The sequence below is a fragment of the Anomaloglossus baeobatrachus genome, chromosome 10 (genome assembly GCF_048569485.1).
Source record: "Anomaloglossus baeobatrachus isolate aAnoBae1 chromosome 10, aAnoBae1.hap1, whole genome shotgun sequence".
Taxonomy (NCBI): domain Eukaryota; kingdom Metazoa; phylum Chordata; class Amphibia; order Anura; family Aromobatidae; genus Anomaloglossus; species Anomaloglossus baeobatrachus.
In genome coordinates, this window is record NC_134362.1 from 11,819,898 (window position 1) to 11,847,473 (window position 27,576).

At 51.8% G+C, this 27,576-nt stretch overlaps 2 protein-coding genes across 28 annotated transcripts in view; one reads left to right on the forward strand and one right to left on the reverse strand.

The window, feature by feature from the left end:
- The window catches only part of MYBPC3 (myosin binding protein C3), a 156,615-nt gene extending 136,889 nt beyond the window's left edge, over nucleotides 1-19,726 (forward strand). Inside the window, exons 26-34 of the mRNA XM_075326520.1 lie at nucleotides 1,309-1,476; nucleotides 1,955-2,043; nucleotides 3,075-3,270; nucleotides 3,348-3,487; nucleotides 3,965-4,124; nucleotides 13,556-13,692; nucleotides 17,941-18,127; nucleotides 18,447-18,480; nucleotides 19,447-19,726. Of these exons, the coding sequence (XP_075182635.1) occupies nucleotides 1,309-1,476; nucleotides 1,955-2,043; nucleotides 3,075-3,270; nucleotides 3,348-3,487; nucleotides 3,965-4,124; nucleotides 13,556-13,692; nucleotides 17,941-18,127; nucleotides 18,447-18,457 (1,088 nt within the window). The 3' untranslated portion in view covers nucleotides 18,458-18,480; nucleotides 19,447-19,726. The remainder of the gene's footprint in view (nucleotides 1-1,308; nucleotides 1,477-1,954; nucleotides 2,044-3,074; nucleotides 3,271-3,347; nucleotides 3,488-3,964; nucleotides 4,125-13,555; nucleotides 13,693-17,940; nucleotides 18,128-18,446; nucleotides 18,481-19,446) is intronic.
- A 6,557-nt stretch (nucleotides 19,727-26,283) lies between these two features.
- Nucleotides 26,284-27,576, reverse strand: part of MADD (MAP kinase activating death domain) — a 111,296-nt gene continuing 110,003 nt past the window's right edge. For 21 of the 27 annotated variants that reach the window (XM_075325917.1, XM_075325912.1, XM_075325919.1 and 18 more), the window contains one exon: nucleotides 26,284-27,016. In XM_075325917.1, coding sequence (XP_075182032.1) covers nucleotides 26,909-27,016 — 108 coding nt within the window. In that variant the 3' untranslated portion in view covers nucleotides 26,284-26,908. The remainder of the gene's footprint in view (nucleotides 27,017-27,576) is intronic. The other 6 variants (XM_075325924.1, XM_075325922.1, XM_075325920.1 and 3 more) reach the window with 1 other exon arrangement.

Below are 27,576 nucleotides of genomic sequence, written 5' to 3' on the forward strand. Positions count from 1 at the left end.
AGCTGAGCTCCTGCCGGAAGGACAGTACACGGGCACAGTACATGGGCACAGTACATGGGCACAGTACACGGGCACAGTATCCAGGCACAGTACACGGGCACAGTACACGGGCACAGTACACGGGCACAGTACATGGGCACAGTACACGGGCACAGTATCCAGGCACAGTACACGGGCACAGTACACGGGCACAGTACACAGGCACAGTACACGGGCACAGTATCCGGGCACAGTACACGGGCACAGTACATGGGCACAGTATCCAGGCACCGTACACGGGCACAGTATCCGGGCACAGTATCCAGGCACAGTATCCAGGCACAGTACACGGGCACAGTACACGGGCACAGTACACGGGCACAGTACACAGGCACAGTACACGGGCACAGTATCCGGGCACAGTACACGGGCACAGTACATGGGCACAGTATCCAGGCACCGTACACGGGCACAGTATCCGGGCACAGTATCCAGGCACAGTACACGGGAACAGTATCCAGGCACATTTATGGTGCACGTTACTGTCCTACTGTCGACATCTTCCAGAATCCCTGACGCTGAAGAGCGCGGCTTACCGGCTTATCTTCTAGTGTTTCCCATTCCGTCTCAAGAACTGGTCCTCCGCCATGATAAACACTCCGCTCCCTACTTAGAGGCTGCGGAGCTCAGTAAGGGGCGCAGGAATGCCCGCATTAATTGCCCTCCAGCCTCGTTACGCCCATTATCTGTAATCAGGAGACACCGGAGCTGCCCCATCACACGAGATCCATTTACTTCTGGATTTCCAAGCTGCTCATAATGATTTAATGTGATTTGGAGGCTTATGACTCCGGTCCCTTGTCCGATGTGCCCGACCCGCAGGGAGGCCAGCTGAGGATTCACAGCTGCTCAGAATATATCTGAGAGGGGCGATGAGGCCCTCCACTATTTCCATAATGACACCGGGATCCGGGTATCCAATATCAGGACTGCGGGGATCGGCCAGACACAGGAAGACATGCCGGTGACAGCCCATAATGTAGGCTTTATTTATAAGCCATACTTAAAGGGGTATTCCATCATACACCGCTATGGCAGTTTACTGTAACATGACATGAGGCAGTGACTCCTGGAAGGGGTCTGTGCTTTAATCCTCTCCGCACAACATCAGCCCTGGACGGAGCCTAGGACTGTCCATCCTGAGCCTCCTGGTTCATTACTAGAAGGTATATGTGCATATGGTAGGAGCTTGTACTCCGTGTTTTCCCGTCCAGTCTTTCGCTCCACAGTCTTCTTCCATAATGCCGCACTATTGTTTTCTATCCGCAGCTTCTGATTGGGTCCCCGCACTTCAAGGCCTGACCGAGAGGACATCATGTCTGATCCGAGATCTCCCTACCGGAGAGAGACTTTCCTTCAGGGTCAAAGCAATGAACCTGGCAGGAGCCAGCGAGCCGTGCACTATGAAAGAGCCCGTCACCATCCGGGAGATCATGCGTACGTATCCGGTTGTGTCCTCGGTTCCACTTACGTTTTGCACGGGTGAGTGCAAGCCGATAAAACATCAGATTGCTCTCACTCTAGTGCAAAACAATCGGGCAGCGTCCATCTGCGAGTGATTTCTCAAGCCATAGCGGCATGCAGAATGAATCGCAGCATGCTGTGTTTGGCAGTGAATCTCGGCTCACACGCCCCTATACAAGTCTATGGGAGCGTGTGAAACATCGCACTGCACTTGCATGTAATCCCAGTGCAGTGCGGTGCATGCAGAGACAGACAGCGGAGGAGATGGGGAGAAAGTGCTCCCTCCCTCTTCTCCACAGCTGTGATATGATCACAAGATCACATCACAATCGCATGACCCTCGGCTGACGCTCTCGCACCAGAAGCTATGCACAAGTGGAACCGTACCCTCTCTATATCTCTGTATATATCTCATATCTATCGGTTTATCAAACCTTTCATCTTCCCCCAGAACGACCAAAGATCTGGCTCCCGCGTTTCCTGAGACAGAAACTTGTGAAAAGAGTCGGTGAGACGGTGAACATCGTCATACCCTTCCAGGTATTCACATGTAATAAGCTGTAGGAGGGGTGAACACTTACTGCCGGGCTGCTGACTGCTGTGCAGATACAGCCGACCTCTGAGAATCACAGCGATGGGAAACCTGCAATTATCGCATTCCCTGCGACTCCTAACACCAATATCAGTACAACCCTCGGACTCATTAGTTATCATAGCGAGGGGTTAGGTATGACGTGTGCCTGTTAATATGGGCTTTTTTCTAATATAAGAAAGCAGTGCTACTGTGTAAAGTATGGGGGAGACAGTTCAGCCTCCTGGACATTGCAGCTAAGATGGAGTAAAGCTAAAAAGCCGCCATATTACAGCTGTACTGCGAGGGCGTTAAGATATAGCAGCTAATCCTGCACTTGGCTTCTTGTGAGCGGCGACAATAAAAATACATAAAAGATATTATCAAAGCCAAGCAGCTGCTGTAAAGCCAGAACATGTGTGCAGCGACCACGCCGCGGTGACCGGCTCATGAGAGACGGGAATGTACAATGAGGGGCGAGGTCACGGGGATGATGATTGAGCACAGGGCGGCCATGGGCAGAGCGCTGGGTAAATTTAGGATGTGCGGATTGTGTCAATATGAAATATGAGCTCCGAGATGATACAACAAGGGACCGGCGATGGCTGTTAGTGATGAAGGCCGCATCGTATACATCTGTATTGGGCTGGAAAGCTTGATCCCGCTGACCACCTCGCCCAGCACAGCGGCCAACGGTCCTGAATTTTCACATCCAATCCCGCCAAGTTCAGGTCTCGCTCGAAAAGTGGTAAGGGTTAATGTAAATTCCACCCTAAAGTGGCGTCTGATGTCCGCAGCGGTGCACGAGACGTCTTAGCCCGGGTTGCATGCGGTATTTAAAGTTTAACGTTGACAGAATGTAGATGTATGCTCGGCCAAGCCAAACCTCCACGTGTTTACAATGGGGGGAGGGGAGTAAGCAGCTGCCAGACACCTCTGAAGTGGCTTATCTTGTTCCCTCCATGACTCTGTCATTCCCATTGCTTTTTTTGGGTTACAGGGAAAGCCCCGTCCTGTGGTCACCTGGCTGAAAGACGGGCAGCCCATCGACCCGAAACAGGTCGGCATCAGAAACAGCGATTCCGACACCATCCTGTTCATCAGATCTGCTGAGAGGCGCCACTCCGGAGAATACCAGGTCAAAATCCAGATCGAGAACTGCGAGGACGCCGCCACCATCCATATCCAGATCGTAGGTAAGCGACAAAAGAAGCCGCAAAGACCCCCGGACGCCGGGATCTAGTGTGCTAATAACAGGACTGTTCTGCTGCAGACAAGCCCAGCGCCCCCCAGAAACTGAAGATCGTGGAAATCTGGGGATTTAATGTGGCCCTGGAGTGGTCTCCACCTCAAGATGATGGAAATACTGAGATCAGCGGTTACACCATCCAAAAAGCAGACAAGAAGACCATGGTGAGTGGAAAGAGGCCAAACATGGGTGGTCCGGGGGTGGCCGAACCCCACAATTACAGTGCACCGGGCAGATCTCTCAATTCCCGGACCATGTGCCTTATCCTTTGATTAGTGGCTGCCAAAAGAGTCCAGCCATAGCTTATTCCCTCCCTGTAGACATCTTTAGGCTTTGGCCTACAGATAAGTGCATGGCCGCCTTTGGATTATTACCAGGCTATGCCATAAATGACCGACAGATGCTGGGGCCATAACTATCTCGAGAGCTCCGGCATGTTGCTGGCGGTCAGGTATAGTTAGCGCCTGCGTGCCCCATTTATTCTATGGGAGCAGTCAGATTGCAGAGCGGTGGTGGAAGCAGTCCCTGCGGTGGGACTCTCTGAGAGATGGGACCTCTGCTTAATAATGAAGCCCAGTATCCGAGGTCCCCGCTGCTGTGAGATCCGCGTATGTGATCGTCGCCTCTTATTCTTTCCCCAGGAATGGTTCACAGTCTACGAACACTACAGACGTCTTCACTGCGTGGTGTCCGACCTGATCATGGGGAACGAGTATTATTTCCGAATATTCAGTGAGAACAGGTGTGGTCTGAGCGAGAAACCCATCAGCTCCAAGGACAGCGCCAAAATCCTGAAAACAGGTAAATCGTCCGCAGAATGTGTCCGGTCGGTGCAGGTCGCCCACGGAGGCTTTCACTTACCCAGGGAGGACCTTGTTTGCTAAATCATAGCAGCAACGACTGTGGGAAGAGCGTGAATTGGAGGACGGCGTGTCTGTCCTGTCTGTAGATGATCATGAGGAGGCCCCTTATAAGAAGTGAACACTTAGGCTATGCGCCCACGGGAGTTTGTTTCTGCGGATTTTGCCGCGGAAAACCTGCTGATTTTTCTGGATTTTCAAGATAAATCCGCAGGTTTTAGCATGTACAGACACTCCCCATGTTACCCTATGGGACATGGGGAGTGTCTGTGTCCACGCTGCGGAAAGTGCGGCTGCCGAACATGCTGCAGATGTCTGCATCCGCATGTATAATTGCATGTCAATTATTCATGCGGAATTACCTGCGGATGTCCCGGCCCTCCGCTATGGAGATAGAGGCCGGGACGTCCGCAGGTAAGCCGCATGAATGTCCACATGTTTCCCGCAGCTATTCCGCTGGAATCTCGCAGCTAAAAATAGCTGCGGATGCCGGCGGGCAGCTGCAGGAAACATGCGCTCGTACCTGCGGATACATCCTCAGGTACGAGTGCCCGTGGGCACATAGCCTTACAGGGGGACTGTGGTTTAGAAAACCAAAGCTCGTATTCACTTGCAATCATTGACCCGACCATTACAGTGTTCGCTGCCACAGAATGGTAATACCGTGTTTCCCCGAAAGTAAGACAGTGTCTTACTTTCTTTTCTTTGTCGCTCCATTGGGAGACCCAGATAATTGGGTGTATAGGCTATGCCTCCGGAGGCCGCACAAAGTATTACACTAAAAGTGTAAAGCCCCTCCCCTTCTGCCTATACACCCCCCGTGCTCCCACGGGCTCCTCAGTTTTTTTGCTTTGTGCGAAGGAGGCAGACATGCACGCACAGCTCCACAGATTGGTCAGCAGCAGCTGCTGACCATGTCGGATGGAAGAAAAGTGGGCCCATATAGGGCCCCCAGCATGCTCCCTTCTCACCCCACTCTTGTCGGTGGTGTTGTAAGGTTGAGGTATCCATTGCGGGTACGGAGGCTGGAGCCCACATGCTGTTTTCCTTCCCCATCCCCCTTAGGGCTCTGGGTGAAGTGGGATCCTATCGGTCTCCAGGCACTGAGACCGTGCTCCATCCACAACTCCTGGGAGCCTGCTGGATAGGAGCTGAGTATCGTTCAGGGACATGGCCCTGCTACTTGGAGGTACTCTGTGTCCCTGTGGGGACCGCGCACAGCAACACTCCAGCATTGCTGGGTGTGCTAGTGCACCGGGGACCGCGGCGCTGACCGGGTTAATGTGCCATTACACACTCAGCGTCGCTGAGTGTGTTTATGTAGGGGGACTACCGCACTACCGCCGCCGCCATGTTTTAACACTGCGGCGCGGCTGGGACTTGTAGTGCGCCGGGGACTTCCGCGCGACCGCGCTTTTATGGCAGCCGCGCTTATTACTTGAGTCCCCGGCTTGTACGGCCTAGTGTTTCCTCCTCCCGCCCACAGCCCTGACAGGCAGGGGTAGGGCGGGACGCTGTACAGACGTGCAGCAGTGAGGGCTGGAGCATGCTTTGCATACTCCACCCCCCTCACTGTGCACTGTGAGGCACCAGTTCCCGCACTTTCTGGGTCACGCCCATGGCTCCCTCATCTCCTCAGGACGCCGGCAGCCATTCCTGTCAGCTCCTCGGACGCTACAGAGGGGGACAAATTCTGGGAGACCCAGGCAGGGATTATGGTGGCCTCACAACCGTTTTAATCGGGTGGTAAGCAGCACCTGTGGTGCTAGCCCCAGTGTGCAGAAGTGTAATTATATGTTTATGATATTTTACACTGTATAGTGCACAGTTGCTTTCTGGCTATATTCCCTATTGTGTTACTCAGGGAAGACATAGCATGGCGCCCACAAAAGGCAGGGGTGCCAAAACACAGGCTTACTATGCTGCCTGCGCCGCATGTACGACGCCGCTACCGGCAGGTTCCACTGACCCTCACTGTGTGCACTGTTCGGCCCCTGCTGCACTTACTCAGCCGGAGCCTCTGCTAGGGGGGGCCCAGGGGGAGCCACCTGCTAACACTGTTCAGGTGACAGGGACGGAGTTTGCAGTCTTTAAGGATAAACTCTCTGAGACTATGGCTAAGATACTAGAAGCCTTGCAGTCCAGACCGGTATCTCAGCACAGGGACTCTGTTGAATCATTGTTCCCTGGCCCCCCTCAGTTGGACCAACAATGTCCCCCCGGGGATTATCATAGAAACCTGGCTGAGGGCTCTGACACAGACCCCAGTCCCAGACCGACTAAGCGAGCTCGCTTGGCAATTCCCTCGACATCATCATATTGTTCAGGGTCTCAGCGAGGGGAATCTCTGGTTGATGACGCGGAGGTAGCTGATCAGGATTCTGATCCTGAGGCCGCTCTCAATCTTGATACTCCTGACGGGGACGCAATAGTGAACGATCTTATTGCGTCCATCAATAAAATGTTGGATATTTCTCCCTCAGCTCCTCCGGCGGAGGAGTCAGCTTCTCAGCAGGAGAAATTCCGTTTCAGGTTTCCCAAGCGTACACCGAGTATGTTTCTGGACCACTCTGATTTCAGAGAGGCAGTCCAGAATCACCATGATTGTCCAGATAAGCGTTTTTCTAAGCGCCTTAAGGATACACGTTATCCCTTTCCCCCTGACGTGGTCAAGGGTTGGACTCAGTGTCCCAAGGTGGATCCTCCAATCTCCAGACTGGCGGCTAGATCCATACTTGCAGTTGAAGATGGGGCTTCACTCAAAGATGCCACTGACAGACAGATGGAGCTCTGGTTGAAATCCATCTATGAAGCTATCGGCGCTTCTTTTGCCCCAGCATTCGCAGCCGTATGGGCGCTACAAGCTATCTCAGCAGGTCAAGCGCAAATTGACGCAGCCACACGCACTTCCGCGCCGCAGGTGGCGTCCATAACCGCTCAGACGTCAGCAATGGCGTCTTACGCTATTAATGCTGTCCTGGACTCTGCGAGCCGTACGGCGGTTGCATCCGCCAATTCGGTGGTACTCCGCAGGGCCTTGTGGCTACGGGAATGGAAGGCAGATTCTGCTTCCAAAAAGCGCTTAACTAGTTTGCCAATTTCTGGCGACCGATTGTTTGGCGAGCGTTTGGATGAAATCATCAAACAATCCAAGGGAAAGGATACATCCTTACCCCAGCCCAAACCGAACATACCCCAACAGAGGAGGGAGCAGTCGAGGTTTCGGTCCTTTCGGGGCGCGGGCAGGTCCCAATTCTCCTCGTCCAAAAGGCCTCAGAAAGATCAAAGGAACTCTGATTCATGGCGGTCTAAGTCACGTCCAAAAAAGACCACAGGAGGTGCCGCTACCAAAGCGGCTTCCTCATGACTTTCGGCCTCCGCAATCTGCATCCTCGGTCGGTGGCAGGCTCTCCCGCTTTTGCGACACCTGGCTGCCACGGGTAAAAGACCGCTGGGTGAGAGACATTCTGTCTCACGGTTACAAGATAGAGTTCACCTCTCGTCCCCCGACTCGATTCTTCAGGTCATCCCCGCCTCCCGAGCGAGCCGAGGCTCTTCTGCAGGCGCTGGGCACTCTGAAGGCAGAAGGAGTGGTGGTCCCTGTTCCTCTTCAGCAACAGGGTCACGGTTGTTACTCCAACCTGTTTGTGGTCCCAAAGAAGGACGGGTCTTTCCGTCCAGTCCTGGACCTGAAACTTCTCAACAAACACGTAAAGACCAGGCGGTTCCGGATGGAATCCCTCCGCTCCGTCATCGCTTCAATGTCCCAGGGAGATTTCCTTGCATCGATCGATATCAAAGATGCTTATCTCCACGTACCGATTGCTCCAGAGCACCAGCGCTTCTTGCGCTTCGCCATAGGAGACGAACACCTGCAGTTCGTGGCACTGCCGTTCGGCCTGGCAACAGCCCCACGGGTTTTCACCAAGGTTATGGCTACTGTAGTAGCGGTCCTCCACTCTCAGGGTCACTCGGTGATCCCTTACTTGGACGATCTCCTGATCAAGGCACCCTCTCAAGAGGCATGCCAACACAGCCTCGACGCTACTCTGGAGACTCTCCAGAGTTTCGGGTGGATCATCAATTTTCCAAAGTCAAATCTGACTCCAGCCCAATCGCTGACATATCTTGGCATGGAGTTTCATACCCTCTCAGCGATAGTGAAGCTTCCGCTGATCAAGCAGCAGTCGCTACAGAAGGGGGTACAATCTCTCCTTCAAGGTCAGGCACACCCCTTGAGGCGCCTCATGCACTTCCTGGGGAAGATGGTGGCAGCAATGGAGGCAGTCCCTTTCGCGCAGTTTCACCTGCGTCCTCTTCAATGGGACATCCTTCGCAAATGGGACAGGAAGCCGACGTCCCTCGACAGGAACGTCTCTCTCTCTCAGGCGACAAAAGCTTCCCTTCGGTGGTGGCTTCTTCCCACTTCATTATCGAAGGGGAAATCCTTCCTACCCCCATCCTGGGAGGTGGTCACGACGGACGCGAGTCTGTCAGGGTGGGGAGCGGTTTTTCTCCACCACAGGGCTCAGGGTATGTGGACTCGGCAAGAGTCCTCACTTCAGATCAATGTTCTGGAAATACGGGCAGTGTACCTTGCCCTGAAAGCGTTCCAGCAGTGGCTGGAAGGCAAGCAGATCCGAATTCAATCGGACAATTCCACAGCGGTGGCATACATCAACCACCAAGGCGGCACACGCAGTCGGCAAGCCTTCCAGGAAGTCCGGCGGATCTTGATGTGGGTGGAAGCCACGGCCTCCACCATCCCTGCAGTTCACATCCCGGGTGTGGAAAACTGATTATCTCAGTCGCCAGGGCATGGACGCAGGGGAATGGTCCCTTCACCCGGACGTGTTTCAGGAGATCTGTTGCCGCTGGGGGGTGCCGGACGTCGACCTCATGGCGTCCCGGCACAACAACAAGGTACCGACGTTCATGGCACGGTCTCAAGATCCCAGAGCTATGGCGGCAGACGCCTTAGTTCAGGATTGGTCGCAGTTTCAGCTCCCTTATGTGTTTCCTCCGCTGGCACTGTTGCCCAGAGTGTTACGCAAGATCAGGGCCGACTGCCGCCGCGTCATCCTCGTCGCTCCAGACTGGCCGATGAGGTCGTGGTACCCGGATCTGTGGCATCTCACGGTCGGCCAACCGTGGGCACTACCAGACCGACCAGACTTGCTGTCTCAAGGGCCGTTTTTCCATCTGAATTCTGCGGCCCTCAACCTGACTGTGTGGCCATTGAGTCCTGGATCCTAGCGTCTTCAGGATTATCTCAAGAGGTCATTGCCACTATGAGACAGGCTAGGAAACCAACGTCCGCCAAGATCTACCACAGGACGTGGAAAATTTTCCTGTCATGGTGCTCTGCTCACGGTTTTTCTCCCTGGCCTTTTGCCTTGCCCACTTTTCTGTCCTTCCTTCAATCTGGACTGGAAAAGGGTTTGTCGCTCGGCTCCCTTAAGGGACAAGTCTCAGCGCTCTCTGTGTTTTTCCAGAAGCGCCTAGCCAGACTTCCACAGGTACGCACGTTCCTGCAGGGGGTTTGTCACATCGTTCCTCCTTACAAGCGGCCGTTAGAACCCTGGGATCTGAACAGGGTGCTGGTGGCTCTTCAGAAACCACCATTCGAGCCAATGAGGGATATTTCTCTCTCACGCCTTTCGCAGAAAGTGGTCTTCCTAGTAGCAGTCACCTCTCTTCGGAGAGTGTCTGAGCTAGCAGCGTTGTCGTGCAAAGCCCCTTTCCTGGTGTTTCACCAGGACAAGGTGGTTCTGCGTCCGGTTCCGGAATTTCTCCCCAAGGTGGTATCCCCTTTTCATCTCAATCAGGATATCTCCTTACCCTCTTTTTGTCCTCATCCAGTTCACCAATGTGAAAAGGATTTGCACTTGTTAGATCTGGTGAGAGCACTCAGACTCTACATTTCTCGTACGGCGCCCCTGCGCCGCTCGGATGCACTCTTTGTCCTTGTCGCTGGCCAGCGTAAAGGGTCACAGGCTTCCAAATCAACCCTGGCTCGGTGGATCAAGGAGCCAATTCTCGAAGCTTACCGTTCTGCTGGGCTTCCGGTTCCCTCAGGGCTGAAGGCCTATTCTACCAGAGCCGTGGGCGCGTCCTGGGCTTTGAGGCACCAGGCTACGGCTCAGCAGGTGTGTCAGGCGGCTACCTGGTCGAGCCTGCACACTTTCACGAAACACTATCAGGTGCATACCTATGCTTCGGCGGATGCCAGCCTAGGTAGACGAGTCCTTCAGGCGGCGGTTGCCCACCTGTAGGAAGGGGCCGTTTTACGGCTCCATTACGAGGTATTATTTTACCCACCCAGGGACTGCTTTTGGACGTCCCAATTGTCTGGGTCTCCCAATGGAGCGACAAAGAAGAAGGGAATTTTGTTTACTTACCGTAAATTCCTTTTCTTCTAGCTCCAATTGGGAGACCCAGCACCCGCCCCTGTTTTTTTGTGTACACATGTTGTTCATGTTGAATGGTTTCAGTTCTCCGATATTCCTTCGGATTGAATTTACTTTAAACCAGTTTATAATTTTTTCCTCCTTCTTGCTTTTGCACCAAAACTGAGGAGCCCGTGGGAGCACGGGGGGTGTATAGGCAGAAGAGGAGGGGCTTTACACTTTTAGTGTAATACTTTGTGCGGCCTCCGGAGGCATAGCTATACACCCAATTGTCTGGGTCTCCCAATTGGAGCTAGAAGAAAAGGAATTTACGGTAAGTAAACAAAATTCCCTTCTTTACCCCCAAAAGTGCCACTATGTCTTACTTTCGGGGTATGTCTTATATTGGAAAAAATCCCACAGCAATCGCAGCAAGTCTCCATGCAATGTACCGTATGGGGACTTGCCGCGATTGTGCCCTAAGTGTACCGCAAGTTAAGGAAACTTAACCACCAGCGGCTGCACATGAGGGCACTGAGGCTGTGTGATTTTGTATGTTGTCCATGGTCCTGATGGACCACGGACAACATTACTGCAACATCTCAACATTTCTCGGTAGCCGAGCGCTCAGCTGAGCGCCCGACCGCCGGCATGTGTCAGTTCTCAGCTGAGCGCTAAGCCGCCGGCATGTCAGGGCGTTCAGCTGAGCGCCAGACCGCCGGCATGTGTCAGCTCTCAGCTGAGCGCTTTGCCGGCGGCATGTCAGGGCGCTCAGCTGAGCGCTCGGCCGCTGTAACTGTACTGTAAAGAGAAAAAAAAAAATAAATAAATTTTTACTACGTCTTACTTTCGGGGTACGTCTTACATTAGCCGACCCCCCCCCCCCCCAAAACCCCCACTATGTCTTACTATCGGGGGTGTCTTACTATCGGGGAAACACGGTATATCCTCACAATGGATGGGCCGTCTGCCGTCCGATTTTCTTTTTTTTTCCCCTCACACCCATAGGTTTGCATTGGCGAGTCTTGGCCGATTTACGCGTCCACTTGTAGCATTCTGCCATTGTTTCCTCAGGCCGAATATAGCTGAGGGAAAAAAATGGCAAATCTGCATCAGTTCATTGAATAAGATGGGTCCGAGTGCAATCCTTAATCTGGTCACATGAGGTCCCAAAAAAGACAGACCCTCTGAGCAACGTTCTGGCAGGGATTAATGGGATTATTCACTTTTCACCATGTTTTTCTGTTCACTTTTGTTATGCAGGGAAAGTGTCATTTTATTACTTTTTTATTTACTTGTATTTCTTTGTCGCTCCATTGGGAGACCCAGACAATTGACAATTGGGTGTATAGCTTCTGCCTCCGGAGGCCACACAAAGTATTACACTTTAAAAAGTGTAACCCCTCCCCTCTGCCTATACACCCTCCCGTGCATCACGGGCTCCTCAGTTTTGTGCTTTGTGTTGAAGGAGGCACAATGAGACAGGCCAGGAAACCAATGTCCGCCAAGATCTATCACAGGGCTTGGAGGATCTTCTTATCCTGGTGCTCTGATAACGGTTTTACTCCCTGGCCGTTTGCCTTACCCACCTTTCTTTCCTTCCTTCAATCCGGAATGGACAAGGGTTTGTCTCTCGGCTGTCTCAAGGGACAAGTCTCGGCGCTTTCCGTGTTTTTTCAAAAGCGTCTAGCCAGACTTCCGCAGGTCCGCACGTTCCTGCAGGGAGTTTGCCACATAGTCCCACCTTACAAGCGGCCGCTGGAACCTTGGGATCTTAACAGAGTGCTAAGGGCTCTTCAGAAACCACCCTTCGAGCCGCTACGGGATATCTCTTTATCACGTCTTTCGCAGAAGGTGGCTTTTCTAGTTGCGGTTACGTCGCTCCGTAGAGTGTCGGAGCTTGCAGCGCTGTCATGCAAAGCCCCTTTCCTGGTTTTTCACCAGGATAAGGTGGTTCTGCGTCCGTTCCCGGAATTCTTCCCTAAGGTGGTATCCCCGTTACATCTCAATCAGGATATCTCCTTACCTTCATTTTGCCCTCATCCAGTTCACCAATGTGAAAAGGATTTGCACTTGTTAGATCTAGTGAGAGCACTCCGGCTCTACGTGTCTCGCACGGCGCCACTGCGTCGTTCAGATGCGCTCTTTGTCCTTGTCGCTAGCCAGCGTAAGGGTTCGCAGGCTTCCAAGTCAACCTTGGCTCGGTGGATCAAGGAACCGATTTTTGAAGCCTATCGTTCTTCTGGGCTTCCGCTTCCTTCAGGGCTGAAGGCCCATTCTACCAGAGCCGTGGGTGCGTCCTGGGCATTGCGGCACCAGGCTACGGCTCAGCAGGTGTGTCAGGCAGCTACGTGGTCTAGTCTGCACACTTTCACGAAACACTATCAGGTGCATACCTATGCTTCGGCAGACACCAGTCTAGGTAGGCGAGTCCTTCAGGCGGCGGTTGCCCACCTGTAAGAGGGGGCCGTTTTCGGCTCTTTTTATCGAGGTTTTCTTTTACCCACCCAGGGACTGCTTTTGGACGTCCCAATTGTCTGGGTCTCCCAATGGAGCGACAAAGAAGAAGAGAATTTTGTTTACTTACCGTAAATTCCTTTTCTTCTAGCTCCTATTGGGAGACCCAGCACCCGCCCCTGTTCCCTTCGGGCTGGTTGTTCTTTTGTGTACACATGTTGTTCATGTTGAATTGTTCCTTTGGTTCATGGTTTCAGTTCTCCGAACATCCTTCGGATTGAATTTACCTTAGACCAATTTATAAGTTTCCTCCTTCCTGCTTTTGCACCAAAACTGAGGAGCCTGTGATGCACGGGAGGGTGTATAGGCAGAGGGGAGGGGTTACACTTTTTAAAGTGTAATACTTTGTGTGGCCTCCGGAGGCAGAAGCTATACACCCAATTGTCTGGGTCTCCCAATAGGAGCTAGAAGAAAAGGAATTTACGGTAAGTAAACAAAATTCCCTTCTTTCTCTTTTTTTTTTTAGGAATTTCCTACAAACCTCCCAACTACAAGGAACACGAGTTTGGGGAAGCTCCAAAATTCACACATCCTCTTGCCAACCGCTCCGTCGTTGCAGGATACAATGCAACCCTCAGCTGCGCCATCCGGGGATCCCCCAAGGTGCGTACCCCCAGAGACGTCACTACAGGATTGTGTAGATCACAAAAATGTGATTGTGTACTCACTTTTGTGATATACTGTGTGTGCATACATTTATTTTATTTATTTTATATATATATATATATATACAGTTAGGTCCAGAAATATTTGGACAGTGACACAAGTTTTGTTATTTTAGCTGTTTACAAAAACATGTTCAGAAATACAATTCTATATACAATATGGGCTGAAAGTGCACACTCCCAGCTGCAATATGAGAGTTTTCACATCCAAATCGGAGAAAGGGTTTAGGAATTATAGCTCTGTAATGCATAGCCTCCTCTTTTTCAAGGGACCAAAAGTAATTGGACAAGGGACTCTAAGGGCTGCAATTAACTCTGAAGGCGTCTCCCTCGTTAACCTGTAATCAATGAAGTAGTTAAAAGGTCTGGGGTTGATTACAGGTGTGTGGTTTTGCATTTGGAAGCTGTTGCTGTGACCAGACAACATGCGGTCTAAGGAACTCTCAATTGAGGTGAAGCAGAACATCCTGAGGCTGAAAAAAAAGAAAAAATCCATCAGAGAGATAGCAGACATGCTTGGAGTAGCAAAATCAACAGTCGGGTACATTCTGAGAAAAAAGGAATTGACTGGTGAGCTTGGGAACTCAAAAAGGCCTGGGCGTCCACGGATGACAACAGTGGTGGATGATCGCCGCATACTTTCTTTGGTGAAGAAGAACCCGTTCACAACATCAACTGAAGTCCAGAACACTCTCAGTGAAGTAGGTGTATCTGTCTCTAAGTCAACAGTAAAGAGAAGACTCCATGAAAGTAAATACAAAGGGTTCACATCTAGATGCAAACCATTCATCAATTCCAAAAATAGACAGGCCAGAGTTACATTTGCTGAAAAACACCTCATGAAGCCAGCTCAGTTCTGGAAAAGTATTCTATGGACAGATGAGACAAAGATCAACCTGTACCAGAATGATGGGAAGAAAAAAGTGTGGAGAAGAAAGGGAACGGCACATGATCCAAGGCACACCACATCCTCTGTAAAACATGGTGGAGGCAACCTGATGGCATGGGCATGCATGGCTTTCAATGGCACTGGGTCACTTGTGTTTATTGATGACATAACAGCAGACAGGAGTAGCCGGATGAATTCTGAAGTGTACCGGGATATACTTTCAGCCCAGATTCAGCCAAATGCCGCAAAGTTGATCGGACGGCGCTTCATAGTACAGATGGACAATGACCCCAAGCATACAGCCAAAGCTACCCAGGAGTTCATGAGTGCAAAAAAGTGGAACATTCTGCAATGGCCAAGTCAATCACCAGATCTTAACCCAATTGAGCATGCATTTCACTTGCTCAAATCCAGACTTAAGATGGAAAGACCCACAAACAAGCAAGACCTGAAGGCTGCGGCTGTAAAGGCCTGGCAAAGCATTAAGAAGGAGGAAACCCAGCGTTTGGTGATGTCCATGGGTTCCAGACCTAAGGCAGTGATTGCCTCCAAAGGATTCGCAACAAAATATTGAAAATAAAAATATTTTGTTTGGGTTTGGTTTATTTGTCCAATTACTTTTGACCTCCTAAAATGTGGAGTGTTTGTAAAGAAATGTGACAATTCCTACAATTTCTATCAGATATTTTTGTTCAAACCTTCAAATTAAACGTTACAATCTGCACTTGAATTCTGTTGTAGAGGTTTCATTTCAAATCCAATGTGGTGGCATGCAGAGCCCAACTCGCCAAAATTGTGTCACTGGCCAAAGATTTCTGGACCTAACTGTATATATATATATATGTAAAAAAATGTTTCTATACATTTTTAATTCTGCTCAGAGTAATAGACACACATATATATTTATTATACACACACGCAGCAGGCATATGGACGCTCTTGGGAAATGATCCATATCTGCTGTCTTCAGGGGGAGCGGATTGTACATGACAATACAAACCAGTCCCCTTTACAGAGATTAGAGCCCCCAGATCAGACCTCTTTAATTACCCATGCCCTGTGATCAGACCCCAGAGCAGACTCTGCAGACACTTCTCCTCTATTCCTGTTTAGTCACCAATGTTGTGGTTTCGCAGCGTTTTTTTCTTTTCCGCAGGAAAAATGTTTAAATGTCTAGACAATTGTTTCAATTGCACAATGCTTTTATTACGGATGTATGGAAAATGCAGTAATTTTTTCTCATTGAGGTTAATAGGGACAAACTGCAGTAAAAACGCTGAAAGAACTGAGAAACTGCAGTTAAAACAATGGACAGAAAAAAATATATCAGAAATGCTAATGTGAACAAGCCCTAGAGCAACATAGTGAGGACAGCAAGAAGAAGGGGAGAAGAGTCAGGCTGCGAGGTGCAGGGAGGGCTTTCTCTGGGGGCTTGGATTGTCTGGGTTATTTGGGCCATCGGGCAGTGATCCATTATTAACTCCTTAACTGCCTCCCATTTCAGTTCCTTCTTTACTGCTCTCTTCACTTCATTCCCTCTATATATTTTTCTCTCTCATTTTAAAAGGACTGTCCAGTAAAGAGAGGTTATCTGTCCCCACGTTATAGCTGGTGGGGTCCGCACTGATGGGCAGAATGGAGCACTTTTATCCCCATTAGAACAGAGTAGCAGAGCTCACGTTTGCCTGCCGCTCCGTTCATTCCATGGGGCTGTCAGCACTGCACACGTCCGCCCGCCGCGCCGTTCATTCCATGGGGCTGTCAGCACTGCACACGTCCGCCCACTGCTCCACTCATTCTATGGGGCTATCAGCACTGCACACGTCCGCCCGCCGCGCCGTTCATTCCATGGGGCTGTCAGCACTGCACACGTCCGCCCACTGCTCCACTCATTCTATGGGGCTATCAGCACTGCACACGTCCGCCCGCCGCGCCGTTCATTCCATGGGGCTGTCAGCACTGCACACGTCCGCCCACTGCTCCACTCATTCTATGGGGCTATCAGCACTGCACACGTCCGCCAGCCGCTCCACTCATTCTATGGGGCTATCCGCACTGCACACGTCCGCCCACTGCTCCACTCATTCTATGGGGCTATCAGCACTGCACACGTCCGCCAGCCGCTCCACTCATTCTATGGGGCTATCAGCACTGCACACGTCCGCCCACTGCTCCACTCATTCTATGGGGCTATCAGCACTGCACACGTCCGCCCATTGCTCCACTCATTCTATGGGGCTGTCAGCACTGCACACGTCCGCCCACTGCTCCACTCATTCTATGGGGCTATCAGCACTGCACACGTCCGCCCACTGCTCCACTCATTCTATGGGGCTGTCAGCACTGCACACGTCCGCCCGCCACTCTGTTCATTCCATGGGGCTATCAGTACTGCAGACATTAGCCCACTGCTCCGTTTATTCCATGGGGCTGTCAGCACTGCACACGTCCACCCGCCGCTCCATTCATTCCATGGGGCTGTCAGCACTGCACACGTCCGCCAGCCGCTCCGTTCATTCCATGGGGCTGTCAGCACTGCACACTTCCGCCCGCCGCTCCGTTTATTCCATGGGGCTGTCAGCACTGCACACGTCCGCCTGCCGACTCCGTTCATTCTATGGGGCTGTCAGTACTGCCCACGTCCACCTGCCGGCTCCGTTCATTCTATGGGGCTGTCAGTTCTGCCCACGTCCACCTGCCGACTCCGTTCATTCTATGGGGCTGTCAGCACTGCACACGTCCACCTGCCGACTCCGATCATTCTATGGGGCTGTCAGCGCTGCCCACGTCCACCTGCCGACTCCGTTCATTCTATGGGGCTGACAGCTCTGCCCACGTCCACCTGCCGACTCCGTTCATTCTATGGGGCTGACAGCTCTGCCCACGTCCACCTGCCGACTCCGTTCATTCTATGGGGCTGACAGCGCTGCCCACGTCCACCTGCCGGCTCCGTTCATTCTATGGGGCTGACAGCGCTGCCCACGTCCACCTGCCGGCTCCGTTCATTCTATGGGGCTGTCAGCTCTGCACACCTCCGCCCACTGCTCCGTTCATTCTTTGGGCTGTCAGCACTGCCCTCTGCTTCTTCCAGCAGCCACCTAGAGAATGAACAGAGCGGCCGTCAAGCTTTTATATATCGGGGGTTACAGTGCCCATCGGGAACAAACATTACCCGTTCTGCCAATCAGTGCAGGTCACAGCAGTCAAACCCAAGATCACCAAGTTGTCGCCTTTTCTGTGACGATTTGCTTTCACCGAACCTCTTTTTTTTTTTCTTCCTCTTCTCACTACCTGTAGCCACGAATCACTTGGTACAAGAACAAGATGGACCTGTCCGGGGAGGCCCGCTACCGCTCCTTCAGTAAGCAGGGCGTGCTCACCCTGGAGGTCAGGAAGCCCAGTCCATTTGATGGCGGCGTCTACACATGTAAAGCTGTGAATGAGCACGGAGAGGCGGAGGCTGAATGCCGGCTGGAGGTCCGAGGTGAGGCCTTGTGCTTTGGGCTCTGATCACACAGACGTCAGGGTGGACACCATGTCCTTACTCCAGGCTAGCAATGCCGGAATATTCCGGAGAGGGATTATACGTCATATGTTACCGGTGCGGAGGCTGCGGAGAGGCGGCGTCTTTGCGGAGGCTGCGGAGAGGCGGCGTCTTTGCGGAGGCTGCGGAGAGGCGGCGTCTTTGCGGAGGCTGCGGAGAGGCGGCGTCTTTGCGGAGGCTGCGGAGAGGCGGCGTGTGAGATGCAGGAATATAAAAAGGCTCGTGGCTTTCATTCTCTCCATTTTCCCTTGTTTTTCAGTGCCCCAGTAAATGGCAGCGATGGGTGACGGCAGGTAAGTCCATCGTCACTTCTGGAGTAGAGGACAGGATCAGAAACTCTGACTGCATTTATGGGAGGCGGGTGTTATTCTGATACTAGGTTGTTTCAGGCCCAAAAATCTATTACTTGATTTCTTGACACTGGTTTCGTTCCATTTCTTCCTGACACAGAGCACCAAACCCCTGCATGGACATAAGCACCACATTCTCGCTGCCTGCAGCCACCACTAGGGGGAGCTCCGTGCACAATGAGCACCCTCTGGTGGTGACTGTGCATTTGTCTGCCTGTTTCAGAACTTCCATGGAAGTGAATGGACAGAGCAGCACATGTTCGGGTCCCACCGACTAAAACTGCTATAAAGTTGGAAATTAGGACAAAATTCTAACCCGCTAAGGTTAAAGAAAACAAGTTTGCAAATTAACCTGTTGCAAACCTGCAACCTGGCGACAGCAAGAGAGCCACAGATTGAGGCCGGGTCCAGACGAGCACATGTAATGTCGTGTGATTTTTATCCGGATTTTTTACATCTATTTCATCAATTAAAAAAAATAGCAGATATTATTGTCGGACGCTGTGTCTGATTGTGTAATGCAGCTGCAAAAATCGGATTTTATCCGGATGCTGTGGATTGGATTAATTTATTTTTTGCGCACCCATTGACTTGAATGTGTGTCATCCCCCAAAAAAACCCCATCATCTGAAGAGCCCAACTGAATAACATTGCCCGTGCGCTCTCTGTGACCGCAAACGTACATGTAACGCGCTCCAAGGAGCGCAGTGATGCCGGTGGCACCAGGAGGGGTCAGCGCTGCCCAGAGACCCTCGCGTTCACCCAGAAAGAGGTCATCTCATGGTACCAGCTGAGCTGCAATACCGAACATGGCCCATAGGCAGGAGTGGCGCTAATGCTAAAAAATAAAAACTTCCTGTCATGTGACCATAGGTTGGCGCCCGCTGTCAGTGTCTCTTCTCTCCACAGGTGCAGGAAGGCGGCAGAGCGGGAGGTGGTGCGAGCTACGGGCTGCAGTAGTTTATAGTATTTACACGTGGACAATGGCGTCATCACGTCTCTGCACGTCATATTCCACCGCGGATTCATCGGCTTCAGTATTTTTTTTGCTTTATTTTTCTAAATGTTATGGAGGATGTGAGACGCGAGTCCCGTCTAAGGTTGTAAAAGAAGGTGACGATGGGTCACTAAAGACGAGGCGCTGTACATGGGTCAGAAGGTGAAATAAAGAAATACAAAATGCACAATCTTTCTGGGAGATGGTTTTTGTTTTATCGGACTGTGGATTCATGGGTCCAAAAGACAAAATGACGTCAAGAGCCCCCCTCCATTAACAGCGAACACGTCCATCATAAACTGTGCTGTCATTCAGGGGTATACATGTAGCCGAGCAGCTGTACTCAGGTACTGGCGATGCGGATGAAGGCCGCTGCCTCTGCTGGTCGCTCCACTGCCTCTGCTGGTCACTCCTCTGCAGGTCACTCCGCTGCCTCTGCTTGTCGCTCCTCTGCTGGTCGCTCCGCTGCCTCTGCTTGTCTCTCCGCTGCCCCTGCTTGTCTCTCCGCTGCCCCTGCTTGTCGCTCCTCTGCCCCTGCTTGTCGCTCCTCTGCCCCTGCTTGTCGCTCCTCTGCCCCTGCTTGTCACTCCGCTGCCCCTGCTTGTCACTCCGCTGCTTGTCTCTCCTCTGCCCCTGCTTGTCGCTCCGCTGCTTGTCTCTCCTCTGCCCCTGCTTGTCGCTCCGCTGCTTGTCTCTCCTCTGCCCCTGCTTGTCCCTCCGCTGCTGGTCGCTCCACTGCCTCTGCTTGTCACTCCGCTGCCCCTGCTTGTCGCTCCTCTGCCCCTGCTTGTCACTCCGCTGCCCCTGCTTGTCGCTCCTCTGCCCCTGCTTGTCTCTCCTCTGCCCCTGCTTGTCACTCCGCTGCCCCTGCTTGTCGCTCCTCTGCCCCTGCTTGTCGCTCCTCTGCCCCTGCTTGTCGCTCCTCTGCCCCTGCTTGTCACTCCGCTGCCCCTGCTTGTCGCTCCGCTGCTTGTCTCTCCTCTGCCCCTGCTTGTCCCTCCGCTGCTTGTCGCTGCCTCTGCTTGTCGCTGCCTTTCTTTGCTTGTCGCTCCGCTGCCTACTCTTTTCCAAGCTCTCCTTGATGACACTGACTACATCTTCCCCATCTGATCGAGTCATGATCTACTCCGCGACTGACAGATTCACGAGCTCTGAAGCCTTTAGGATGCGTTCACACTTTGTGCATTTGCTGCAGAAAGTTCTGTAACCGTCCAATTCCTCTAAAACAAACCCAATTCTAACAAATGGATTAAAGTTTTAACTGCAGCAATTTTCTGCAACAAAATCTGCAGCGTTGGTATGACACTTCCCCCACACCACTGGAGGGGACAGAGGAGGGGTTTCCCAGAGCACCCCAAAAGGGATATTACAGGGGACTATGCAGCTGCATTAACACTGATTGGTGGACTGTAGGAGAGGAGTATTACTACTGCATGGGGGAGGGGATTATTACTATAGTGGGCACCATGGTCGTGGATGATGATTATTATTATTGGGGGCACCATGGCGGTGGATTATTATAATTATTGGGGGCACCATGGTCGTGGATGATGATTATTATTATTGGGGGCACCATGGCGGTGGATTATTATTGGGGGCACCATGATGGTGGATTAGAATTATTGGGGGCACTGTGCTGGTGAGTATTACTATTATTGGTGCTACCATGGTGGTGTATTATTATTATTGGGGCTCTGGTGTGATGGATGATTACTATTATAGGGAACCCCACGTTCCCAACCATGCAGTTGGATGCATGTGATGGAGCATTGTCCTGCATGAAAATCATGTTTTTCTTGAGTGATAGCGACTTCTTCCTGTACCACTGCTTGAAGAAGTTGTCTTCCAGAAACTGGCAGTAGGTCTGGGAGTTGAGCTTCCTCCATCCTCAACCCGAAAAGGTCCCACAAGTTGACCTTTGCTGATCCCAGCCCATACCAGTGCCCACCTCCACCTTGCTGGCGTCTGAGTGGGAGTGGAGCTCTCTTTACTGATCCAGCCTCTGGCCCATCCATCTGCCCATCAAGAGTCACTCATTTCATCAGTCCATAAAACCTGTGAAAAATCAGTCTTCAGATATTTCTTGGCCCAGTCTTGAGGTTTTATCTTCTGTTTCTTGGTCAGAGGTGTGTGGGGGGGGGGGGGGTTATTGAGTGTCAGACGTCCAGCCATCCATAGGATAGCTCATCAATATGCACGTTGAAGACAACCCTTTGAAGGCCCCCTTGCACAAGCCAATAGTCACCTGGATCAGACTAGTATGGACCCTCGCTCATAACTGGGCGGTGTAGAGAGGACTCGCTCATCAGCTCATATCTTCCGTTAGTAGCACAGCGACCGAGCTGCCGCCAATGTGCCATCCCCACAGGCAGCGACCAGCCCCATCAATGAGCTTCTATCACCGGTCAGTCTGCACCTCCTTGTGTAGAAGATGATTCCGTATCAGCGGCTACAACACCTTTGGATCTCTCACCCCCCCCTCCCCCTCATGTAGCAGAGGCCACGAGGCTCCCGCTCTCTACTGTGACATTACATCTTGTGTTGTGTGATTTATTTTTTTCCTTTAGTCTTGATAAGGTAAATGTCACATTTTTCTGGGCAGGTGGCACCGCTGTGACCGATACTTTCTACAGTCATTAATGTAAAACACCAACTGAGAGCATAAAAGCCGCAATCCTCCATTACTGTGTATACAGCACTACAGTGGATCTCTCCACCACTGCCAGGATCTCAGTGGTCTCCGCACAGCGGGGAGATTCACCGTCAGCGACACCGAGGATGAGACTAATTACTCATAATCCGCTATAACCAGGAACTCATTTCACAGCTGGCACAGCGCCCACTGCAGCAACCCGACCCTGGGCAAGAAGCTGCAGAGCGCTCCGCACATGGCCTCTGCAACAGCAGGTGCACAAACATTACACAGCGCTACAAGGTGCCGGATAATGTGCCCCAAAGAGAAGAGTACAAGGGGACCTATAATGTGCCCAACACAGCACAAAGTGCTCTATAATGTGCCCCAAAGAGACGAATACAAGATGCCCTATAATGTGCCCCACATTTTAGATACAAGGTGCCCCTATAATGAGCCCCACATTTTAGATACAAGGTGCCCCTATAATGAGCCCCACATTTTAGATACAAGGTGCCCCTATAATGAGCCCCACATTTTAGATACAAGGTGCCCTGTAATGTGCCCCACATTTTAGATACAAGGTGCCCCTATAATGAGCCCCACATTTTAGATACAAGGTGCCCCTATAATGAGCCCCACATTTTAGATACAAGGTGCCCCTATAATGAGCCCCACATTTTAGATACAAGGTGCCCCTATAATGAGCCCCACATTTTAGATACAAGGTGCCCCTATAATGAGCCCCACATTTTAGATACAAGGTGCCCTGTAATGTGCCCCACATTTTAGATACAAGGTGCCCCTATAATGAGCCCCACATTTTAGATACAAGGTGCCCCTATAATGAGCCCCACATTTTAGATACAAGGTGCCCCTATAATGAGCCCCACATTTTAGATACAAGGTGCCCCTATAATGAGCCCCACATTTTAGATACAAGGTGCCCCTATAATGAGCCCCACATTTTAGATACAAGGTGCCCCTATAATGAGCCCCACATTTTAGATACAAGGTGCCCCTATAATGAGCCCCACATTTTAGATACAAGGTGCCCTATAAGTTTCCCCCAAAAAAATGAGTATAAGGGGCCCTATAATGTGCCACACATGGCAGATGAGAACACTGTGTCCCACAATAAGCAGATGCCGGGACAAGCTCCTGACAACATAGCCCTGGTCGTAACACAAGCTGCTACTGTCCAGTATGGCAGCCGGGCATGTACGGGCTGTACACAATGGTGAGTGACAAGCCAGGGATCCAGTGGCAGCCGTATTAGTCCTCATACAACGTAATAGCCTTAGCCCAGGATATGTCCGGATTCTGGATGGTTCACATGATAGTTTGTCATCAAATTGATGGGAAAATACGGCGCGAGCTCAGGCACAAGATGCTGTTAGTGGAGTCCAGTGACTCGCGGTTGTAAAACGGATGAGGAAAATCTGGGGCCACTTAGTCGTAAAAACCTTCTCCAACGCCCCGGGGCACAAGATGACTGGACTTACAGAAAACCCAAATTAAAACATGAAGAAAAAAAATAAAGTCTGGATCTGCAAAGTCTCAAATGCACAGTGTAAATGGAGATGTGCGTCTTAGTGAAGTTACGCTGCGTATTTTCTGCAGATTTCAGCAGACCTGTAACGTCGGAGGTGTAATCCCCGCAGATTGTGCCCATCCTCACACCCCGCTCTATTCCCTGACCCCAGGTGATAGTATTTCCGGGCAATCTCCCCTCTGCTGCCCTTCGGACACGCTAGGACGCTGCACACCTCATCCTGCGCCCGGCCGTCACCGGAGACACAAGTGCACAGGACACTATTTTAGGTGAGGTCAGGTCCGCAGCCTCCAGAATGTGCTCCTGCAGCAGTCAGACTTGCTGACAGGTTTAGGGGTGAAGATTCAGTCCTCGATGCCTCATATGGAAGTCTGAGGTCTCCGCACCTGCTGCCGCTGACAGGCAGAAAGCAGAGCACAGATAAAGCAGCAGTAGGGGGAGGGGGCGGCTGCAGGAGCCCCAGCAGCAAACGTAACCTGCGGGATAACAGGGCAGCACCAACGGGTTATGGAGGATGACACTGCCAGAAACAAAGCAGAGGAAGAACGAAAAGGTCGATAGACCTTACATCAATATGGGATTGCGGTGGGGTCTGATGGGACCCTCACCGACACCCAAGTGAATGAAGACGCACTGCAGACAATAAAGGGGATGTGGTTGTCAGACCCGATCATACATTTAAGGGGTTGTCCAGAATGAGAAAAACATGGCTGGTTTATAAAAAAAAAAAAAAAAAAAAAAAAAAAGCGCAATTCACATCCAAAGGTTGCTGTGCCCTATTCACTGCAATGATGTGGAGCTGTAGCTCCGGGAAGAGTCCGGCTCCAAGGCAGGAAAGAAGGGGTCCGAAGAGTCCGGCTCCAAGGCAGGAAAGAAGGGGTCCGAAGAGTCCGGGTCCAAAGAAGGAAAGAAGGGGTGGGAAGAGTCCGGCTCCAAAGAAGGAAAGAAGGGGTGGGAAGAGTCCGGCTCCAAAGAAGGAAAGAAGGGGTGGAAAGAGTCCGGCTCCAAAGAAGGAAAGAAGGGGTGGAAAGAGTCCGGCTCCAAGGCAGGAAAGAAGGGGTGGGAAGAGTCCGGCTCCAAGGCAGGAAAGAAGGGGTGGGAAGAGTCCGGCTCCAAGGCAGGAAAGAAGGGGTGGGAAGAGTCCGGCTCCAAGGCAGGAAAGAAGGGGTCGGAAGAGTCCGGCTCCAAGGCAGGAAAGAGGGGGTCCGAAGAGTCCGGCTCCAAGGCAGGAAAGAAGGGGTCCGAAGAGTCCGGCTCCAAAGAAGGAAAGAAGGGGTGGGAAGAGTCCGGCTCCAAAGAAGGAAAGAAGGGGTGGGAAGAGTCCGGCTCCAAAGAAGGAAAGAAGGGGTGGGAAGAGTCCGGCTCCAAAGAAAGAAAGAAGGGGTGGGAAGAGTCCGGCTCCAAAGAAGGAAAGAAGGGGTGGAAAGAGTCCGGCTCCAAGGCAGGAAAGAAGGGGTGGAAAGAGTCCGGCTCCAAGGCAGGAAAGAAGGGGTCGGAAGAGTCCGGCTCCAAAGAAGGAAAGAAGGGGTCCGAAGAGTCCGGCTCCAAAGAAGGAAAGAAGGGGTGGGAAGAGTCCGGCTCCAAAGAAAGAAAGAAGGGGTGGGAAGAGTCCGGCTCCAAAGAAAGAAAGAAGGGGTGGGAAGAGTCCGGCTCCAAGGCTGGAAAGAAGGGGTGGGAAGAGTCCGGCTCCAAAGAAGGAAAGAAGGGGTGGGAAGAGTCCGGCTCCAAAGCTGGAAAGAAGGGGTGGGAAGAGTCCGGCTCCAAGGCAGGAAAGAAGGGGTGGAAAGAGTCCGGCTCCAAGGCAGGAAAGAAGGGGTGGAAAGAGTCCGGCTCCAAGGCTGGAAAGAAGGGGTGGGAAGAGTCCGGCTCCAAGGTAGGAAAGAAGGGGTGGGAAGAGTCCGGCTCCAAGGCTGGAAAGAAGGGGTGGGAAGAGTCCGGCTCCAAGGCTGGGGGTGAGAAGACTCTGGCTTTGTATCCACTGTGCTTGTATTTTTTTCCATGTATATTTCAGACCTGTGTAGACTTATAGCAATCCATGTATGAGCAATAATGCCACTCGCTCCCCAGTAAAAGATATTACAAGAAAAGGACAATATGGCGGACAAACAGCGGTCACTGCAGAAGTCGCGAGACAACTCCTGAAAGGGATTATACTACTATAACCGTATTGGCCGAGGTGTGGCAGATCACTACTGCTGGAGACACTGGTGCGGCTCCGGTATAACCTGTTCCCTACACATCAGCAATAGACATCGCTGAGAAGCGGAGGAGTAATCACCATCTCTGGGGCTGTTGATGGATTTTTCAAAGAATCCTTGAATGAACCAGTAACACAAGGAGATCTATAAACCCCTTATGTAATGAGTCACGTCTGCACCCACCGCAGAATTTCTCACGAGACCTTGTAGGACGTATACCGGCACTAATGACAACAAACGGCTCTAGAGGATCGCCTGCGCTTTCCATAACCTGCCGGAAAAAAAATTATTCTGTGCTGCCCCCTAGAGGCAGCAAATGTGAAAAGCCCCAAATCGTGTAATAAGAGGACAAGAAAGCACAAAGTACGTGAACGCCAGTTTATTGCACATTCAGGATCTGTACAGATTTCTATAAATAAGAAAGAGCTGGATATTTACATCGTGCGCTCCATGCAGAGGTGCGGCCGGGGGAGGAATATCAGGAATATTTACACTCTGTACCGTAGGACGCCACAAATCGCTCCACCCCTTATACACTAGAGGAGCGAGCGCTGCCACAGTTCTGTTCTCACATCTAACGCTTGCTCTGCTCCAAGCTCGAACGCAAGGGGTTAAGTACGGAAAACGCCAGCATGTTTCCCTGTGGCCCCAAAATGAAAGCAGCCTGGAGCCGATTCTATACTAACCGGTCACCGACAAAAGAAACGCCAGCGGAAACGGACACAACGTTTGTCTCGTCCTGGAAGAGTTGTGCCGTAGTAGTCACACAGGTCGCCAGTAACACACAACGCACACGACACAGAGGCGGGCGGGTGGGGGGCAGCAATACGCGGTCACAACACGTAGCGCTTACTACAGGGGGATATGTGCAGGCTCCAGATACGGGAGACGGGAATGACACAGCGGAACGCCCACGTAACAGCTGCCAGCGATGCCAGTGACGGGGGGACGGGGGCACAGCGGACGCGGGAGTGTGTGCTCAGGGGAGGTCAGCTGGACACTGGCCGGGGGGGTCTGCTCTTCATCTCCGCTTCCTTCCCTCTGATGGCGGCCACGTAGGAGAAGAGACACAGGACGGAATAGCAGATCTCGTGGGCCTGGAAAAATGAAAAGAAAACAGGGGTCAAAAAACATGACCTGGAAGTACACAAAGAACCTTTACACTTTCCTATAATCAGATTTATTCCCCCTCCCCCACTCTTATAATCCGACCCGGCTCACCCCTTATCTGGTGCCACCGCCGCTGCCAGACGGGTGTCAGGACACAAAGCGGTCTCTATCTTCATGGTAACTACAGTTCCCAGCAACTCCCTACGTCTCCACCACCCGCCGCATCCTATGGCACCATGGCGAAAACACACAACTCCGAAAACACTCTATGAGATCACATCGGCGTGTGATGGTTGTGCGCACGTGCGTCTGTGCCTGCCAGAAAGGAGCGCAGCACACGCAGAACGAAGAGATGCCAGCGAGGAGGTAAGGGCAGACCTGCGCAGTCCGGATGACGCTGCCAAGCATCTACAAGGTACGGTCACAGAAACATGGAGGCGATCTATGGCACAAGTGCTATCTCCCTATAAAGAAACAAAGAGGATGCCCTCTATAGATCTACAGGACGTATCTGCTGCGCATGCGCAGTCTCACTGCATAGGAAAAA